This window comes from Apodemus sylvaticus, chromosome 1 (genome assembly GCF_947179515.1).
Source record: "Apodemus sylvaticus chromosome 1, mApoSyl1.1, whole genome shotgun sequence".
NCBI classification, from domain to species: Eukaryota; Metazoa; Chordata; class Mammalia; order Rodentia; family Muridae; genus Apodemus; species Apodemus sylvaticus.
This window is the reverse complement of record NC_067472.1, coordinates 141022513-141044408: the sequence shown is the minus strand read 5'-3', so window position 1 is coordinate 141044408 and position 21896 is coordinate 141022513. Positions and strand designations below refer to the sequence as shown.

Genomic DNA, 21896 nt, shown 5'->3' with positions numbered 1-21896 from the left:
GCTAATGTCAATTTCTTAGTGTTGACAAATGTCCCATGGAACTCATGCTAACCACAGCGGAAACTGGGTGAGGGGGTACACCAGAACATTCTGTGCTATCTTTACAACTTCCCTGTAACTATGAAACATATTCTACAGTGAAAAGCTATCTTCTTAATTGAAGGAACAGGACTTCCACTTCTAGACATAATGAGTAACAGGGACCAGACTGACCTGCCTGCTATAAACAAGGGGAACCAGATGGGATCTACAAAACAACTATTTCCAGACAGTGACAACAGGTAATAAAGACTTTGTTTTCTAAAAACAAAAAAATGGAACTAGCAAGGTAAGCTACATCATCCCCTAGCTGTCTGTATGGAGATGCTGAGCTATGGAATAGGAAGAGAATTCCTAGGTTATGGAGCCTCTATCAGGACTGAGACAGCAGTCAAGGGGAAAGACTTCAGGAGACAATGGAACTATCCCTCCACTCCCCCTACCCCTGAAAGACAGCTCCAAAAACTTAAAAGATCTCGTAACTCTGCTAAATTCAATAAAATGCACATGCATTAAAAAAAAATCTGTGGGCAAAACAAAACAAATAAAACAAAACAACAAGCAAGCGAGCAAACAAAACAAGAGAAAAGCTATCAGCTCAACACACACAGAGCTCTCTGGACTGAGAGGTACACACTCAAGCACTCTACCGAGTCCTGCCCTGACCCAGGCCATCCAGAGAGACCCTCAACAGCCAAGGCCTCTGCAAGAAAGCTAACCTGTCCTTAGATCTGAGACTGCTCCTATTCTAAGCAAACCAGATAAGAACCAAACACAAATGCCAGCAAACAGCAAAACAAAAAGAAAAGAAAATACATTATTATGGAAGATTTATAAAACTTACCATCCAGTGAGGAAAACAACCCCAAATTAGAAGAAAAAATTAATAAAAATAAACCCCACTAAGCAAATGATTAGCAAAGAACACTTAAATAATTATAATGACCACAGTCAGGTAGTTAGATGAAAATTATGAACATTGTGAGAACTATAAAATTTAAAGGAAAATGAAATGTTTAGAGATCAAAGATATCTATATATAAAATGAAAATATATAATATATAAAATCACTAGATGGAATTAACACAGTAACTGACCTCAAGCGCAGAAAAATACAGTTTATCAAAACTGAAGCACATTGAGAAAGAGACTGAAACGAACTGTCCTGCCCATTATGGGATGTTTTTGACAGTCTGATGAGCAAGAACCTCACAGGTCAGGGCATAGACCAAGCAGAGGGATAAAAGCACGTGCTACAACAATACCCAGGGAGATCCAAAGGAGGAAGCAAGCGCCAGAAGCTCAGAACACTCAAGGGAAACAAGAGACTGGAGATCCCTTCCCTACAGAGTGGAGGCTCCGGCTGAGCAGCAGTGCCAGGGAAGGCAGAGTACTTACTCAGCTCACAGAAGGCAGAGTACTTACTCAGCACACAGTCCTGAGTACCACCCCAGGACCAGCACCACAAAAATACATCAATTTAATTTTAAAAGGAAACTCCTCAGCCTAGATCAAGAGGACAAAAATTCCACCTTACAGACAAGGAAATAAACAGGAGAGTAAGAGATGTGTCCTGATGAACTGCAAGCCAGAGGGAATGAACTGCAAATGCTGACAGACAGACCTACTAACAACCAAGGCCCCTCATCTGGGAGAAAACCACTGAAGCACGCAGGAAGGACTAAGGCAACAAAAGCATGACTTCTAGGGAAGGAAAAGAAAACCACTGAGTCTCAGGCTTCCCCACTTGAGATCAAAGCATCAGACATATAGGCAAAACTTTTAACGTTTACTGTGCAAAACAAGGAGGAAGAGATGAGCTGTGTCCTAGAAGAAAGTACGGGTAACACCAGACAAGAAGACTGTAGACCACATCGGGAACCATTAAAACCTACGCATAAAAACTGACTAAAGATACAGATGACAGACAGTTCATGAAGACATTCAGCACCACCAGCCATTAGAGACACACAGGGGAGGCCACACTGAGACCACGGTCACATCAGAACGGTCCTGATGAGAAACAGTGGCAGCACTGAGGACGGACGCACTGCTGGGTGCGATGGCTACTCTTCATAGTCATCTCCACCTGGTTAAGAATCCCCTGGAGACAGCAGCAAGCCTCCTGATGTGCCCATGAGGGCATTTCCAATGAGAATGAACCATGGAGAAATATTTGCTTTGAATGAGTAGCACTAACTCATGGGCTGGGGCTGGACAAAGGCAGTAGTCTGACTAAAGGTCTCATCTCGCTTTCTCTGCCTCTTGCCTGCACCATGTGAGAGCTGCCTTGGCCAGCTGCAGTGCAGAGCTAGCCTTCCCACCTTCCCAGTTGCTCTGAAACTGGGAAACAAAGTAAGTCTCTCTTCCCCTCAGTCAGTGGTTCTCAAGTGTAGGTCATGACCCCTTTGGCAAACCTCCAAAATACCTACATTACAAAGTAGTATTTGGCAAATCTCCAAAAAATATTTACACTATGATTCATTAACAATAGCAAAAACTACAGTTGTAAAGTAGCAACAAAAATAAATTTATGGATGGGGGTCACCACAACATGAGGAACTGTACTAAGGGGTTGCGCCAGCACTAGGAAGGTTGAGAACCATGCCGTCAGTTGTTCCTGTCTGGCACTTTGCAGCAGCATGAATGGTAACTAATAAGCTGTGCGTGGTGCTACAGGCCTATAACCTCAACACGTGGCAGGTAGAAGCTACGGCAACTGGCCCAGGGCCTGCAGCGATAAGGGAAGATCTGTGAGGAGGAACTCTGGTGACTGCCAGATGGTGGCCATGAGTGTGCTCTGCTGGGTGTTCATGTGTGCTGGTCCCATATCCCACCACTCAGCTCTTCAGAGTTAAGGAAAGCCAAGAGATCACAACCACACTGAAAAGCAGTAACCCAGATGAAAGTGGGCGAGAAAGAAGGCTTTCCAAGACACAGTCCCAAAGAATTACTATCCACTTGGTCTCAGAGCTGCATCAAAGACTTGACTGGCAAAGCATTCATTTTTTTTCTCTCTCTGTCTCTCTCTGTCTCTCTACACACACACACATACACACACACACACACACACACAAATAAGACAGACACAGTTAAGTCCAACATTCCTAGTATAAATTTAAAAAAGAAAAGAGAGAAAAAAACTATCTTCAGTGCTAAACTGAAACAAATTACATCCATTTAATTTCATAGCTTTGCTAGGCAGTAGAAAACAACTATAACAAATAATATGCAGACCAGAAAACTTAAAGGAAAAGCTAGTGGGGAGCATCCATGAAGGCGTTGGCAACCCAGCAGACCACTGGCACATGTAGGTGCATACAGGTTCAGAGCTGGGAGCAACTTAAGATCTAGAAGGCCTTGGTCTCTCTCTCGCCTGCTGAGCTCAAGTCCTACATAGACAAGAACTGAAGGCTAGAGCAGAGCCATGTGGCCGGCAATGTAGGCCAGGGTGTGGCTCAACACCCACACAGAGACTCAGGCTAGGGGACTGAACATGTCTGCTAATCACGAGCCTATGGTAAGTCTGTACATAGTAAGTCTAGAGAAGCTGATGAATGGTCAGCTCACGATTAGCCAGGGACCACTACCAGACCTAACAAATATTTATGAAATAAGGAACAAGATAAAGAAAAATGAAAGACCAGGAAAACTCTTCCCAACTCATTTGGAAGGTAATAATACTAAGATATCAAGTAAAGACAAGATAAAATAAACATTACAAGACTATAGAGAAACATCCCTTTTAAAAATTGCTACAAAATTCCACTACCTAACCAACCCCCCCAAACATATAAACACAATTATATTCTATGACCAAATATATGTTATCCTAGCATTATAATATTAATTCAATGTACAAGTATTGATCAGTATAATGTACAATATTAGTAAAATAAAAGATAAAACAGGAAGAAAAAAAGGCAGACCCTTTGAAGTTCAAAAGAAAAAACTCTGCAGACAAGACAGGGAAGAAAATTTTGCTAGTCCTAAGTATTCAATATTAGAGAGGCCTAAGCCCCACCCTTAGTGGGAAAAGAGTGAACAAGAGAACACAATGACGTCTTCATGTCACTTCTTTCCCACATTCTTTGTTGATTACACTAAGGTACCTAAGAAAAATGAATGAATGAAGGAATGAAAAAAAAAAACTAATGATCAAGTAAGTGGAATATAAAAGCAGAGGATGTAAGCTATTCTTATTATAGATAACGTCATCTTATATATGAAAAACTGAGCCTTGGTGGTAATCAACAGACCTCCAATTGAACTGAAGATCTATTCAATAAGACGGAACTCAGATAGACAGCACTGGACGGGCTGCGTCCAGGCGTGGAGGTGGCAGCTGCCTGCAATGCTCTCCCGTCACTCAGCACACACTACCCAAGCAGGAGGAAGGAGAAGGAAACCGCAGCGGCAGTGTGGAGTGTGGTTACATTTTGGTGACAGGCTGTGGGTGTTCACTGTACTGTTTTTATCTTTGGTTAGTTTGAAGAGTTTCAGAATAAAAGGATGGGACAAATGACAATGAGCGTGACTCAGTGCAAAGATGGATGCAGGATGTTTGCTTTTCCTTCATCTCCCCAACACTCAGACCAAATAACATACTGAGCTAGGAACAGAAACAAACACCTTTCTGAATGAAATTAAGCCCAGCAGTTTCTGTACAGAAAAATATATACTAAGTATTTATCTTCCATGAAAGTAAATACAAATAGATGAATCATTATGTCTCAGTGACTGTTCAACTGCTGTGAGGATAACACCATGACACACTCCCCCGCAATAAGGTCCCAACTCCTAATCCTTCTAGTCTTTTCAAATAGTGACACTCCCTGTTGGCTAAGCATCCAAATATGTGAGTGTATAGTAGCCAATCTTATTCCAAAGACCACACATTAAAAAACAAAAGTGGCCAGGCTATGGTGGTGGTGGCCCATGCCTTTAATCCCAGCACTCAGGAGGCAGAAGCAGGTGGATCTCTTGAGTTTGAGGCCATCCTGCTCTCCAGAGTGAGACCTACAGCCAGGTCTACACAGAGAACCCCTAACTCAAACAAAACAAAAAAAGTGAAGCTAGGGGGTGTTTTGGAGGTGTCTTACTCAGGGTTTCTATTCCTGCACAAAAAAATCATGACCAAGAAGCAAGTTGGGAAGGAAAAGGTAAGTTTATTCAGCTTACACTTCCACACTGCTATTTATTATCAAAGAAATTTAGGACAGGAACTCACACAGGACAGGAATTTGAAGGCAGGAGCTGATTCAGAGGCCATGGAGGGATGCTGCTTACTGGTTTGCTTCCCCTGGCTTGCTCAGCTTGCTTTCTTATAGAACCCAGGACTACCAGTCCAGGGATAGCACCACTCACAACAGGCTGGGTACTCCCCCCATACCCTCCCTTTATCACTAATTGAGAAAATGCCTTAAAGCTGAATCTCATGGAGGCATTTCCTCATGGGAAGCTCCTCTCTCTGTGATAACTCCAGCTTGTGTCAAGTTGATACACAAAACCAGCCAGTACAGGATGTAAAAGTGTTTGTTCCACAAGCATAAGGACCAGAGTTTCAACACCCAGAACCACACAAGAGAGAGTTTTATGTGTCTGTAATCTTAGTACTGAAGGGCAAGCACAGAAAGATCCTGAGATCTTGCTGGTCAGTCAGCCAGTGGAGCCCAAAGGCACACTGAGGTTCAGAGGCAAGCCCTGTTTCAAGAGAGTAAGGTGGGCATATACAGTGGCTTGTCAAAGCCTGTGTGCAGTGTCCTGCATGTAGGCCAAAGGGAGTCTGCCTCCAGTTGGCTCTGACTGGAAAATAAAGTTGCCACTGTCCAATGGTTGTGCAGGGAGACAGAGGAGGGACTTTTAGATTCCTGAGCAAGAAACACAAGGGAAGGAAGTCCACCACGACAAGAGTGTAGAACAGACCACACTGTGAGGAAGCAGGAAGGTTAGGTGGCAGAGTTGTAGGTGCAAAGGGAAAAGGGAGGGCTGCCCAGAAGGAACTAGGCCAGCAAAGATAAAATATAGATTTAGAGAGTGTTAACTGAGGAATACCGGAGGGAAGTGTGTGCTAGCCACGGAGAGGTTTGGAATTGGCCAGCCATTGAGCTAAATAAGGCATATTAAAACGTAAAGGTTGGGTGTGCTGGTCTTTCATTCCTGAATCCAGAGCACTTGGGCTGGTGCAGAGCCACAGGCGCACCCGCTGGGAGCATAGAGGACTTTTAGACATCCACCGCTACAGACACATGTACACACTCACGCACAAAATACTGAACATAATTGGCAAAAGCACGAATGGGTCCTGAGATGTATCTCGGGGGGAAGTAGTGCCTCCTTATCATGCACACAGAAGGCTCATAACCTCAAGAAGACAGAAACAAAAAGCTAAGTTTTATAGCATTATGAAGGTATGTATTCTTCAAAAGAACTGAAATGACTGAGACCAAGAAGAAGTGGGCCGAGGATTTGCGTGCCCTCGGGGAGCCTATGTGCAGTGTGACATATGAATTAACAGGGGAGGGATTATCCAGGAGTGTGCACTTCCCAGAAGAGCCCAAACATGCTGCGCCCAGAGCTTCTTCCCTGTCTGAGCTGAGCTATTTCCACACATGAAGGCTCTAACACACCACAGGGGCTAACAAAGTCTCCAATCTACCCATAGCAGCAGCATGACAACCACACCCAAAAGTAACAGACGAATATATTAAAATTATATGTCCCACTACTTGAAATTACTTAAAGTTCCCATTCTTATTTTTTTTAAAAAAATGAATAATCACACTCACAGTTCCACCAGGTTTGGAAGCTTCTGAGCAAGGTTTTCTGGCTGAAAAATAAAACCCAGAATTAAATTTTATCTTAAAAAAAGTATTAACATTTTTAATTACCTTAAGCATAATCTCTTCTTGGGATATAAATTGTAAGAATGTGAAAATAACAACTCAGCATGTTTGGGATTCATACTTAAACCGACCACAAGACACTTGGTATAGTTAAACAGTTAACAGCACCCCCTATCACATTTGTCCTCAGCCTTCCTACTGCTGCGACCCTTTATTAATAGAGTTCCTCACCTTGTGGTGACCCCCAACCATTAAATTATTTTTTTGTTGCTACTTCACAACTGATTTCGCTACTGTTATGAACATAAATACCTGTTTTCCAACAGTCTTCGGTAACCCCCGTGAAAAGGTCGTTCTACCTACAGGCTGACAACTGCTGCCTTAGAGAAACCAGGCGCCTCTCAGGAGACAGAAGGAAGGCGGCCATGGATGGGAGGTTGAGGGGCTAGAGAGGCAGCTGTGAACAAAGAATGCTAGGGACTGCCAACAGCCTACACAGGGAGAAGGGCCCGCAAAGACTCTACAGTCCCAAAAAGGGGGCCCCACCCTGATGACCACACCCTAATTTTGGATTCTTGCCTCCAAAATGTGAGCAAGGCGCCACTGCTGGAACTGCTTTGTTATGGCGGCCTCCCAGTTACAGCCTTCATCCTCCAATTCCCCCACCCACCCTCTGAGGTCTGCAGGTGTTGAGAATGAATAGAAACAAGGACTGTGACCCAACAGTTTTAGGCCTGAGGGTGGCGTCTGAGAGGGGATGGCAGACTGATTGATGAAACAGATGAAATGTGCAGGGATTTCCAAGGGAAAACTTCTACAGTTCTACTCACTGGTTGAAAAGAATGGGGTTGGGGGAGGATTGTTCCTGTAAATAACTGCGTATAGAACTACAAACATGGTTCAGACTTACAAGTGCATGAAGAGGTACACTATGAAAACTGAGGGCACACACAGGTTATGTTTTTTCATTCCACATCCCCCAAACACCAAAAGGTAAGTAGTTAATGACAGAACCAGGAATGGCTTTCAGAAAAACAAAACAACATGTCTGGCATGGATTTTTAAAGACAAATATGAGATTGGCATGAGGTGGAGGGGGGTAATTCTGGTCCACCTTCTGTGCACAGGAAGTAACACACAAAAGGAGGACAGGAAGGTGTTAAGAAAATTACCTATTGTCTGGTAGTGCCTTACCAGTAGTCCTAAAGACATACTAGGTTTTGTAAACCCTGTTATAAAAGTAGTTTTGCTTGGGGGCCTGGCCAGCCTTAAGAATGTGTGGTGGCTTGAATGAGGTGTCCCTCCACAGTTGGTGACACTGTTTGGGTAGGTTTAGGAGGTGTGGCCTATCTGCAGAAGTATGTCTCAGGTGGCAAAGCTCAGGTTTCAAAGCTATCTGTCAGTCCTAGTTGGCTCCGGGATTCCTTTTGTAGCTCAAGACGTGAGTCCTCACTGCTGCTCCAGCAGTGGTCTCATCGCAGCAACAGAAAGTAATCTGAAATCCACCCTGCTCTTGAACCTGTGTCTGGCAGCTCACAACCACCTGGAACTCCAGCTCCAAGAGCTCTGACGCCCTCTTCTGGACCCCTGGACTCACAGTGCATGTACTTCCCCAAGAGTAAGTAAATTTAAAAACTAAACCACAAAGGGGCAAGGACGGTTAGGTTTTAAGGTAAAACTTTACTACAGACCCATGATTAAACATTTGGTCCCTGGACGGTGCTCTTTGGGGAAGACTGTGCAGCTTCAGGAAGCAAGGCCTAGTTTGGGAGATGGGAAAGACAGGCAACCATGAAAAGAGATGTGACTAATGCATGGGCTTATATTTTATTCTAAGGCATAGATTTTTTTTGAAACCCTAAACAGAATGAAAATCCACTGGCTTTATTTTAGATAAGAAAGTAACAATTTCATACACACATGCAGATAAACTCCAACTGCTTATGTACAGATAGCCATGCCCCTTTGTCATAAGCTGCATTACTGAACACAGATATTGTAAACCGACTGAAGTTTTGAGTCCTTACTGTTGACAGAACTACTTAAACATCTAAGAACTACTTAAACATGGTGCAAGCTGTGAACCCTCACTCAGTATGCATCCAAACCCACTTCTTCAGATATCACAAAGCCTTGGAATGGTCTTTTAGTATTGGTATCTTTCTAGTAACAATACACACTTCCATTTATGGGCATACTAGCAACACTAGAGAACTGTAAGGCAGAGGGCTCAACCAGCAATGCTCCCATTAAAGCAAAGACCAGGGCAGGGAAGACACGCTCAGACCCTCATTGAGTTTCATCTGCTGGAGTATCAACACCGTATCTGGTTGGCTTACATGACTCTCTGCTTACTTGACTCTATCAGACAGCATTCCATAAGCTGCTTTGCTTTTAGTTTTGCTTTTCTGAGTCAGAGCTATACATAAAACACTGAAACCATACTTCTGGTTCTGACAGGCATCAGTGTCAGCTTATTGACAAGTTAAACACATTATATTTATATTTTAAAAAAATAAATTTAATACTTTTAAGAAGACTGTAGTTCATGAGAATACTGCCTTTTGAAAATACAAAGTAAGTAAATCCATCTCTCAAACAACCTAGGAAACAGGGTCTGTTGAGCAGGACATGACTGACCCCTACTGGTGCCTGAGAAACTGGGTCTGCTGAGGAGGACATGACTGACCCCTACTGGTGCTCTGTGGTATCACACCTCCTTTCTAATCCCACATTTTCAGTACATGGAAAATGGAAATCCCATTAACATTTACATCAATAATTTTTTTCATAACCAATGCAAAAGTAAACTTTAACATGTTTAATATGCTGGCATAAAATGTTGCTTCCAAACTCCCCTTAAATGTGAAGACTTTTAAATGTTTATAACTTGGAACAATTATTTCATGTATTTTATAAACACAACAAATCTGTGACATTCTGGGGTAGAGACTGCCCCTTCCTACTCCTCTCCTTCCAAAGTTAGGGCAGATGTGATACAGTCTAGGGGTCTTCTTCAGACTCCAGGTTTTTGTTGGTTTTGTTGTTGTTTTGACTTGGTTTTCTTTCCTGCTATAAAGAATTAAATGGCAGGAAAATTCTTGAGCCAGGAAAAATCATCTCAAACATTGCACAAAGAAGCAGACAGAATTAGCAGTCAAAGGAGGGCATTTAATGGGGATGAGGAAAACACACGCTTCCAGCAGACACACACAGAAAAGGCCCCTAGAAACTGGACAGAACACACACAAAGCCAAAAAATCCACTCTCTTCTCAAAGATTGGGTTTTTTTAAGCCTTTGAAGAATTTTTCTTCCCTTAGGGTTGGTCAGTTTGAAGAAAGAGAGGATGGTTGATTGGCCTACTACTGTTGTGTGACTTGTCCTGATAGGCCCTGAGCCAGTCTGTCAGCAGGGGACTTCTAGGAGACAAAAGCCTACAAAGGCTTTGTTTAAAGCTGTCAGGCTTTTGTCTTAAATCAGGAGGATAAGGAAAAGCTGGCCCTGTTGGAAATCTGTCTCCTTTATCACTTAGCTATGGCTCCTTATCCTTCTACCTCCCAGAAGTCTAACGCCTAGTCTCTCAAAAGAACTCACCTGCTCCACAGTGACTTCAAGATGGGAACAGCTTTGTTAGGGTTCATGCACCCTACAGTACTCAAATAATCTGCAACTGTTTGCATTCATCAGAAATAAGAAATCCCTGTGTGGGTATAAGCTACTAGAACTCAAGGGTCAGCAGTACCTGATGCAACCTAACATCTAATAACACATCTCACAGACGTCACAAGTTTTGGCTCTTACAGCAGTCACAGAATTCTATTAAAAAGAATGGTTTGTACCCTTGCTTCACACTATACAAGAAATAGCTCAATTCAAGAACTTTATTTAGTTTAGGAGCTAAAACCATCACTTATACAAAACACACAAATATGGTGCTAGAGAGATGGCTTGGCAGTTGAGCACACTGGCTGCTCTTCCAGAGGACCCAGGTTCAATTCCTAGTACCTACATGATGGCTCACAACCATCTATAACTCCTGTCTCATGGGATCTAATGCCCTCTTCTGGACTCCATGAGTACTGCAGACATGTGGTGCAGACAAAACACCCACATGCAAAAAACTGAAAACAAATTATTTAAAAGAAAAGGAATGAATCTCCTTACTATTAGATTTGGCAGTGGATTCACAGATGATATCCAAAAGCAATGCTACAACAGGCAAAAAGATGATCATAGTTAAGATCTTTTGTACATAAAAGGACATTATAAATAAAAGACAATGTACAGACTTAAAGAAATATTTACAAAGCACACAGCAGATAAGGATCCAGCACCCAGAACACAAAAGAACTACTGTAACCCAGTAACAAAAAAAAGCTACTGAAAGATGGACTGATGGATTTAAAAAAAAAAAAAAAAAAAAAAAAAAAAAAAAAAAAAGCTGCTAGAGATGGATCTCAAAGCTCCTTAAAGGCTTGGCTCCCCGGGTGCTGCTATCTGGAAACAGTGAGTCTTTTTTTTTTTTTTTTTTTTTTTTTTTTTTTTTTTTTTTGAGACAGGGTTTCTCTGTATAGCCCTGGCTGTCCTGGACTCACTCTGTAGACCAGGCTGGCCTCGAACTCAGAAATCCGCCTGCCTCTGCCTCCCAAGTGCTGGGATTACAGGTGTGCGCCACCACTGCCCGGCTGAAAACAGTGAGTCTTTAGGTCACAGGGGATGCCAACTTGAGGGGGGTCTGAGGGGTCTGAGTCCCTGCCTTCCTCCTCCTCTCTCACTCTTTCTACTGTTGCTTCCCATGCTCCAGAGTGGAGTGGAACCTTTAAAACTACAAGCCAAAATACCTTTTCTAAGTTGGTTATCCAGGAATTTGCTATAGCAATAGAAAGCTAACTAATACAACAGATAATGCTGCTTAATGTCATCAGCCTCTGGGAAGTACAAATCAAACCCACAATGAAGTGTCACTAGATAAACTACTAGAACAGCTTCACCACCAACAACGAAAACAACGATGATGACGACGACAATGACATCAACAAAAATAATAATAAAATGGAAAAATATCAAATGTTGGTAAGGATGTGAGAGTCTAGAACTCAGGCTACTGAATGAGGAAGAATCAGCTTTCTGCAGAGAGGAGCCCCCAATAGGTTATACAATCCCAAGTGGTCGGCAGCTCTAAATACACGCACACATGGGCAATACTCTGTATGTGTGCTGGTAGATCAGTGTGCAGAATAATAAATACAGACAAGATTGAGAATATCAGAGGAAACAGGGACGAGCCGCTGGAAGGGAGTGGAAATAAGTGATGTAAATACAACACACACGTGTTGAGGTTTGGTCTGTTTCTATGTACTGTAATGGTAAACACTGGCTCAGGGATGAGGAAATCCTCACATAACAAGTCATGCTATGTAATCTTGCTCCTTAATTTAAAACTATTGTTGGAACAAAGATGCCCACAGCCTTTAGCTGGGCAGGAGAGGTAGGTGGGGCTTTGGTTCCCAGGGCTTGGGGTCTGAAGCAGGGACAAGAAGGAGCAGAGTGAAGAGAGTGGCGACGCCATGGGGTAAGGGATCGTGAGAATGGGCCATGAAGGCTGGCCAGTCGAAGCAGGAGAGGCCCAGGTAGAACATGGCGAGCCACATCTCAGGGTTATGGACAGGGATGTAGACAAAATAGCTTAAATCTGCACAGCTCTCCTGATATTAAGGCTTATTATAAATATAAAAGGGTTGTGTCTTTTATCTGGGAACTATATGATCCAAGGTAGGGTAGAAACCACTGATTAATTTTTACTACACCATATACATGTTTAGATTCTCAAAAAAAAAACATGCATTAAAAATTAAAAGAGGGGGCTGGAGAGATGGCTCAGAGGTTAAGAGCACTGACTGTTCTTCCTGAGGTCCTGAGTTCAATTCCCAGCAGCTACATGATAGCTCATAACCATCTGTAATGAAATCTGGTGCCCTCTTCTGGAGTGTCTGAAGACAGTGACAGTATACTTATTTATATGTAATAAATAACTCTTAAAAAGAAAAAAGAAAAAAATTAAAAGAGGTTTGGCAGTGGTGGTGCATGCCTTTAATCCCAGCACTCAGGAGGTAGAGGCAGGCAGATCTAAGTTCAAAGCCAGCCTGATCTACAGAGTGAGTGCTAGAATAGTCAGGGCTACGTAGAGAAACCCTGTCTCAAAACAATTGTTTTTAATTAAAAATAAACCAACCGGTAACCACGGATGCCATGACCTGACTTCACATGGAGCTGTAGGCTTGTGAGGTTCTTTGACCAGGACTGAACTTTGATCTAATAAAACTACCCTTACTACATGATAGAGGTTGTGCAACTGGAAATTATGTACCCAATTGCTCAATCCAATCTCCCCAAATTAGACACACTGATCAGTCACCATGAATGTGCCTATGCATTACATGAAGGCGGGGGTTACATACACCCGCGCACACACACACAAATGTGCACGCGCCAGGCTGTTTCAGCTTACAGCCTCCTCTGCTCTTTATACCTGGTGAGGCTTTTTCCTGTCCTTTGGCTATTCTCTCTGTCCCTAACAGGCAGTCATGGCAGCCTTGCACTCCCAAATGCCTCTGGCCATTCATCTCTCCTACCTGAGAACAGCCAGGAAGCAGTTTCACAGTTACAACAAACCTTCTTTCCATCCACAGGGCAGTCCAGAGACCACTGCACCCTTGCTTACATTTCTACAGACTAAGTTCTATTATACTCCATAAATACAAAAATTCAAGCAGATTGCTGTGCGTGGCAGCTTAATATCTATAATCCCAGCACTTGGGAGGCTGGAGCAAGAAGAAAGCACAAGTTCAAAACCAGCCTGGATTATATTTCAAGACCATGTTTTAAAAACAAACAGATCACTGAAAAACTTGACCACGTGACAGACTTAGATATCTCCATCTAGTCAACCAAAAAATAATTAGGATGGTTTTATAGAGCGCTAGAGCAAGCACAGTACAATCAAGGTGACTGCAGAGCCTGCGAGAGAGCAGCAGCTGAAGTCCTGTGGGCCCAACAGGTTGAAGAGCCACAAGAACTCCTCATGAGAACTCAAAAGGAGCCAGGCTTAGCCCCTTCCTCCTATTTCTCCTGCCTTAGGTGTTGATGTAACATCTACTCTAGGCAAAGCATCTAATCCAAAAAGCCCTCTGATATAATACCTTTGAGCACCAACACAAAGTCACAGGTAGCCCCTGACGGCGCTCTATGCATACAGCACACATTAACTTCAGGCTATGTGCATAAGGGATGTATGAAATACACACCAATTATGCAACTAGACATGAGTCTCACCCCAAAGCTTAACTATGTATATACAAATAATCTGAAGAAAACTAAAATCAAAAACTTCTTCTGGTCCAAGCATTTTGGATAAGGAATCTGTAACCTGTGAGGGACAAGGAGAAATACGTGTGTGACTTTCCTAGCTATCGCCTTTGCTCACCTTAACTCAGTTACAAGCTACAAAGGAGACATTTATGTCAACACTACGTAAGTATAGTCACCACCATTATAAATCAAAATATTTAGAATCTATATGCCAACTCTGTTTACTTTTTAAAATAGTTAAACAGAAAGTATAATAATCAGATATACAAGCTCATTTTCCCACTATTAACACACGAGGATCCTCTCCAGCTCCACCCTTCCTTCCCGCTCTCCAGTCATCTACAACCAGAGTCCTTTTCAGTGCCTTTATTTGTCTATAAATGTGGGATAATGACAGTGCCTGCATCAAAGCATTGTTTTCAGGATCTAATAACACACGCAAATTGCTTAGAACAATGCTTGGCATTTGTTGCCAGGTGATGCCTTGGGAAAGACTCCAAAGAAGTTAGCTGTTATTAAGTTTTAACCAACATATTAATGGATATTTATGAAAGCAAGTATTCATCACATTACCACGCTATGATGAATATCCTTGTTTCTGATTTTTTTTCCTATTGGGTATACAATTTTACTAGACAAGGGTCTAAAACACCAAAAAAAGGTCAAGTCAATTTGCATGCCAATAGTGAGTTAAAATGTCTTCTCATAGTTTCTGAAAAGAGATACTAAAAATCTTTAATGGTAGATACTAATTTTGTGTGTGTGATATGTATGTGTATACATGTTCATGTGTGGCACAAGTGCTCACATGTGTAGGGGTCAGAGGTTTCCTCAATTACTCGTCAACATCTGGTTTTGAGACAGGACCTTTCACTGAACCTGGAGATTATTCATTCAGCTAGTGACAACTTCGTAAACACCAGGGACCGTGCAGCTGGAAAGGCATCCCCTGCAGGAGGACCTAATTGAGGACTGCCTGAGAGAGCAAGGATTGCCGACACAGTGAATGCCAACCAATCAGGAACTGCTGTTTAGAAGAGATGCTTTCTTGGACCAGTGGAGTGCGGGTGGAGGGTATTAAAGGAGCCTGCCGCAGTGTTCAGATGAGCGCGCTGCAATGTTTCTCATCTGCTCCGGGAGACTGTGCATAGACTTGTGCCTCCTCACCTCTAACCCCCAAGGGCAAGTAGGGTCGGGCAGCGGGCACTCTAGGGCACAGGCAGCAGCCCACAGCTCCTGGATCATCACCTCCCCAGAGTGCTGGAATTACAGGTACATGTCACCCATTCCTTTTACATCAATAGGAACTCAGGCCTTCATGCTTGTCCAACAGGTACTTTCCTGACTGACACATTTCCCCAGTCCTCAAGGCCTCCTAAGTCTCTCCCAACCAGGGCCACCAACTGGGGACTAAGAATTATAACTATGACATTTACAGAAAAGTTCTTTAAAATATTTTCTAAAGTAAATGTTAAGGCCCCAAATCATAATGTTTCCTATCTATTTGCCTTTTATACTTCTGGTTTTAGTTTGGTGTTATTTGGCTTGGTTTGAAATAGGGTCTTTCTATATAGTCTGGCCCCAAGTGCATGACCCTCCTACCTCAGCCTCCTAAAGATGTTATAGGACTAATATGCTCACCCCTAACTATTCTTGTATTCCCCCCTTGATTACATAATCGAGTTCCTACATAAATCAGCTCATATTACATTGAAAAAAAGTTGGACAATGTCTAGCTATACAAAAAAAGATAATACTGTATAATGAAATACTACTGCAAAGTATTTTAAAATAAAGACATTTCTATCTACTAACTTAGAGATATTACAAACAAAAGAGAATTTGAAGCAAAATATATAGACTATGAATCTGGTTTTACTATTAAAAAAGGAAAAACAAATACAGTAGAGTTATAGAAATACAAGCAAGGACGGCAGGTGTTGAAGCCTGGATGCTGCATCTAACCTGCAGTTCATGGTGAAGTCCTCGTCCCCAAGACCATGCGTGGTGTTATGACCCAGGGCCTTTGGGAAGTGATTAGGTAATGAAAACAGAGCCAGCATGAACAGGATAGGCATGCTTACAAAGAGAGACCCAAGGAAGCTCCGCCGTCACCCAGGTGTATGAGGAAACAGTAAGAAGGCTCGTCTACCCAGAAGCAAGCTGGCCCTCACCTCAGCACCATGGCCCTGGACTTCATACTCAAGAGCATGAGCAGTGATCCCTGCTGCTGGAAAGCGGCCCACTTAATGTTTCTGACTTCATGACAGCTATCATATTTGACATTAAAAAGCTTTGGGGGAGTGGGGATGGGAAACTGAAGAGCACAGTTCTCCATCATTGCTGACACAAGGGGCACAGGTCTCAGAGGTGTATGTATCCAGGCCCTGGGATCTGTGCTCCAGGGCCACTGGTCCTTACCCGAGGCATTAGTGCCCCATACAGAGGGACAAGGCAGCACTTACAACCTGAAGCACCAAGCCAGCCAGGCCACTGTCAGCCACAGATCAGCAGGAGGCATGTCCATGGAGCAGCAGGACCAGGCAATGGCAGAGAGGCACCATAGTCCACGGCCATCTAAAAACCTACTCTCATCTCAGAAAACACTACAAAAAAAATCATATAAATCCAGAGGTTCAAATCCTTGTGCTCACTTTATGAACACTCAAATTGACCAGGTCATCAAGGTTATGCAAAGACCCACCAAGTATCTGAAAGATGTCACTTTCAAAAAGGAATGTGTGCCCTTCTGAAGTACAGTGGTGGAGTCTGCAGGTGTGTCCAGGCCAAGCAGTGGGATGGATGCAGGGCTGATGGCCCAAAGACAATGTTGAAGTTTTGTAGCAACAAGAGAGTAACATGAAGTTAAAGCTAGATGTAGACTATCTAGTCACATATATTCGGATATGCAACGTACCCAAGACGCACTGCCAAACTTACAGAGCTCAGTCAAATTAACCCATGTATGATGGCTTGTCTCAGCTGTCAACTACATTTGAAAGTATTAAAACGAAAATAGTTGGGTGCACTTGTAAGGGATTTTTCTTGGTTGGATTATTTGAGGTGGGAGATGCACCCTAAATCCAGACCAATTGAAGTCAAAAGATCTACCCTAAATCTGGGCCACACTTTCTGGGAGGAGACCACATAAAAGAATGGAAGGAAGCTTATGTTTTCTGTCTGCTTACCCTCGCTCTCACTGGCCTGAGAACAACTACCCTCAGCCATTCCTTCAATGGTAGTAGAGTCAATTTCTTCAGAAGCCAACTTGGACCAAAAACTGGCAGGTCTTAGGACTACTCTGGTACTCTAGCCCTAGATCAGGACTGCTGAGACATCCAATCTTACGGACGGAATAACTACTGGACCCTTGGCCTTTCTGTTGGGAGACAGCCATTGTTAAACTATTTGGATCACAGCATATAAGCCATTCTAATAAATCACACACACACACACACACACACACACACACACACTCATGCACGCGAGCTCCCCTGCCCCACTGAGATGGTCCTCATTGAACAGGAAAGCATTGTTCCTAAGCTGGAGTGGGAGGCTGCACAGAGAAAGATCTCCCACAGAAGGAACTTATGGCACAGGAATAAATTCAACATAGAATAAATACAAATAAAGGGTTTTAAGTGAAAAGGTCTATTCCGTTAAGTTCACAGGCTTTTTTCCTGTTTAATTCAGGAAAGACTGACATCCCCCAAATTCTGAAGGCATGACTCACTATCATCCTACAAATATAAGCCATTGTGCTAAATCAAATAACACGAAGTGCACAGGGGAGAAGGGTAGTAGGGGCTGCACACGGGTCACTACTTATCGGGAAGCAGCTTCCCGTGGTGAGGGGTAGAAAGTAGGAAAGGGTAGAAAGGGGCATTTCCACAATGAAGGGGATAAAAACGATTTGTACCAGGGAAGAATGAGACATGAAAACAAATGCCTGGCGGGTCTCCAAGCAACACAAGGCCAATGAATTCATAACGCACTCATCAGCCGACATGGCCAACAATGCTGGCCAGCAGCTCGGCAGCTCTGCAGCTGCTGATCAAGTCCCGCAAACTCAAACCCCAGGCGGGAACTACACTTTAACGCCAGCAAACACCTAAAACCCTGCTTTATAGCTAGCTGGTCCAGCCAGGGACGAGAACAGCTCTGGGATGCTTGCTGACGCTCAGCGTCCTACGAGATGTATAGAGCATTCCATAGCTCATAAACCCCACAACGGTATCTGATACACACCAAACAGTCACTGCAAAGAGAAGACAAGATGCAACTTTGATTGCAAACACCTGCAAGAATTTAATCCTTACAGACTGAAAGGGTGGCAGAGCATGAACTTGGGATGCAAGCTATGGGAAGGAGGATGGAGACGGGGAGGGGTGGGAAAGGACTAAGGAGGGGAGGGAAGAGAGGAGGAAAGAGGGAGAGGAGGAAAGAGAGGAGGAAAGAGAGAGGGGAGGAAAGAAAGAGGGGAGGGAAGAGGGAGAGGAGGGAAGAGGGAGAGGAGGGAAGAGAGGAGGAAAGAGAGGAGGGAAGGAGGAGGGGAGGGAAGAGGGAGAGGGGGAAAGGAGGAGGGGAGGGAAGAGGGAGAGGCATGGGAGTAAGGCGGAGAAATGCAATGGACATGTCCTAATGGAATCCTTACTCTGTGCAGTGGCTAAAAACAATTTTCAAATAGGTATGTGCACTGAACCACCTGAATATGTCCAAATTGTGTGATAGATACCAAAGTAGTTTCCTAAACTAAAAACTGACCGAAATTTACTGAAGACCAACTGCTTAACTTCTGTAGGCGAAGGTTAGTTTCCCTGAAACTTCTGTTCCATCAGGCTACTGCTGAGGGCAGTAATCCGTGCCTGAATGCTTTCCTACATACTTTTATACACGTAGGCAAATTGGAGCTGTCATCCTTGATAAAATCTCTTATACCACTTCTTCCCAAGGGTTAGAAAACATGAGGTAAGTATGACCTCACATCACACAGGGGCATATGTATATTCATAAAGGACTAATGAAAGTGTAGATAAGACATTTTTGAGTTTAAAAACAGCTAGAAAAAAGAAAAAAAAAACTAAGTATTCAACTCCACATAGGTACCAATATATCAAACACTAAAAAGACACATAACCATTTGTTCCAGATAAAGCAAAGATACACTTTGTAATGCATTCACCTGTTTCAGATTGTCAAGAACACAGGCCATAAATATAAAACTAGTATGACAAACTTTCCAGATACTTAGGAAAGGTATCATTTACAAAATATAGAAAGGTTCATTTACAAAGAAAGAGCAAGCTAACATGAATCACAAATTCAAGCACGAAATTCCAACCAGGTAACTGACAGCCACAAAAGGCCACATAGGTAAAAACCACTTAAGATGGGGACATTTTCTAACAAGAAGTAGGAATAGAATTCTGTTTAGAACATTCTCCTCCCAAGTTTAAATGGTTTAGTTTACATATAACAGGCTATAATGACAAATTTGTGCTTACTCTTAGAACATAAAATGAATCAAATGTTGCTTCAGCAGCAAACTTTGGTGGGGACCAAACTGCATGACATCTCAATGCAAGATCACGGATTTTCAACAAGGCAATCATAAAGAGGTTTTCTTAACACACAACTTTGCAAATATCTATTAATGCTTTGATCATCAAATCCTTCTTTTTGTAATGCCTGCCACTCGGTCAAGCTTACTGGCCTTCCGCTTAGTTATTTTAACGTAGGCTGCTTTAACACACAGCAGGAATTATCAGATTCTTAGGGGAAGTATTAGATTCTTAGGTTGACCTGGGGCTGTTAACTGATCACTTCATAGAATTGAAGTGCTTGCTGACTGAAGACAGACTGATCTCAGTGGTGTATCAGAATACCTTCACTTTCCTACATATCCCCTCTGTAACCTACCTGCAGCAATTTCAATAATGGATGTGCAACTACTGGGAGCCCCCCATACATCTCCACTGCTGCATATGTGACTTGTTGATCTAAATAGCACAGATGCATGAAGACATCTTGAGCAGGACATTTACAAATGGTATTAATGCAATATAATATCTACCAGGGTTGTGAGGGAGTTCCTTTTCATATAGAGCCTCTCCAGGTGCTGCAGCCCCTCGTCTTTCAGTAACTCCAATGGAAAATGGTGCAGATTCCTGTAATTTAAGAACAAATTCTTGTGCTTTTCAAGCCTGGCCACAGAGATCGTCTTACAGAGTTCGGATGCCATGACTGAACATGTCCAACCAGAAGTGCTGTCGCACTACATCTTGTCAAAATTGGTCCATTTCTACAAAGAAGACAAAAAAAAAAATTAGTCATTAAGATTTCTTACAAGCACCGCATCTAAACAGGTCATCCCACAGAGCTAGAAGTTTCTTAAAGATCAAGCTCAGGGTTCCAGAAAACATTAACAAATGAAATTGCTCAAACAAAATTGCTCAAACAGTCAATTTTTTCTAGACACCCCTTCTAGTTCTTTATTGAAACAAAAAGGAAAGGGAGCCATTTCAATTATTTTATTCATTTTAAGAAAATAATTATCAGTGAATAGTCATATGAAGGCTTTCAATGAACAGAGTTTTATTACTTTGGGGTTAATTTCTATCATTTTCAAACTCATGTCTTAGCTCAGACATCAGCAGTTGTCATTTTACTTAAGAGTATTCTATGAAGTGATCAGTTAACAGCCCCAGGTCAACCTAAGAATCTAATACTTCCCCATAATTATTCCATCTACTTCATTTACTGCCAGGCACCCGATCATTGGACATCTTCTGTGTCTTTAGGTAAAGGGAAGGGAAGTACAGCACTGGCACCATCAATGCTTCTGTATGGACGACGGAGCCAGAACAGTTACCCCAGAGGGTAATTATGCTCTGAGTAAGGGGAGTGGTTTAGATGTCATGCAGCATGGCCGATGTCATGCCTTTCCAGACAGCTGTCAGAGCTCATCACCAGCTACCTCCCCAGGTTTTCCTGTCTCAGCATTTGTGGGGGAAGCACCCTTCTAGCCAGGAAGCAGCTCAGCTGGGAGTCAGGAAGGATCCCCTCCTCTCCATCACAGTTTCTTCAATCAATGCTAATGTTTCTCTTTCCAAATACATCTCAGTTCCAGCCATCTCTCTCCTGCTGCCCAACCCACCCTTGGCCGCCATATGTCCGCTTTCATCCCTCCCAACATAACAATCACAGCAATGGGCCTCCAACAATGCACTCATAATTGCACGTCTTCCTGTCAGACACGCCTTACTACACAAACCCTTTAGCAACTCCTGATTGAGAAAAGTAGACTTCTTACAAAGCTCCCTTGACCGTCGGGCCCAACCTGCCTGTCCAGCCTCCTCCACGACACTCACCAAGTTCCTGACCTCTCAATCCTGGGCGCCACCAAACTCCTCCAAGCAGTTGTTGTTCTCCTCTTAGCCTGGAAATGCCTCTTTCTCCTTGCAGCTTTCAACATAAAACTCACCTCCCCATTCCACACTAATTATTTCCTTTCTTTCTTTCAGAGCAAGCGAGTTGTTCAGTTTTTACTATTTGTTTTAGATTATATATCTATTATCTATAGATATAGATAGATATGTATACCTGCTTACAGACATTTTAGACAAGAGTCTGTAAAACCCTAA

The 21896-nt window shown here is 42.9% G+C and overlaps 1 protein-coding gene across 1 annotated transcript in view; it reads right to left on the bottom strand.

Moving 5' to 3' along the window:
* Lrrc28 (leucine rich repeat containing 28) overlaps positions 1-21896 on the bottom strand; it is a 131673-nt gene that overhangs the window by 108341 nt on the left and 1436 nt on the right. The window contains exons 2-3 of the mRNA XM_052160927.1: positions 20327-20554; positions 6828-6868 (exon numbers count right to left, since the gene is read on the bottom strand). Coding sequence (XP_052016887.1) covers positions 6828-6868; positions 20327-20494 — 209 coding nt within the window. The 5' untranslated portion in view covers positions 20495-20554. The remainder of the gene's footprint in view (positions 1-6827; positions 6869-20326; positions 20555-21896) is intronic.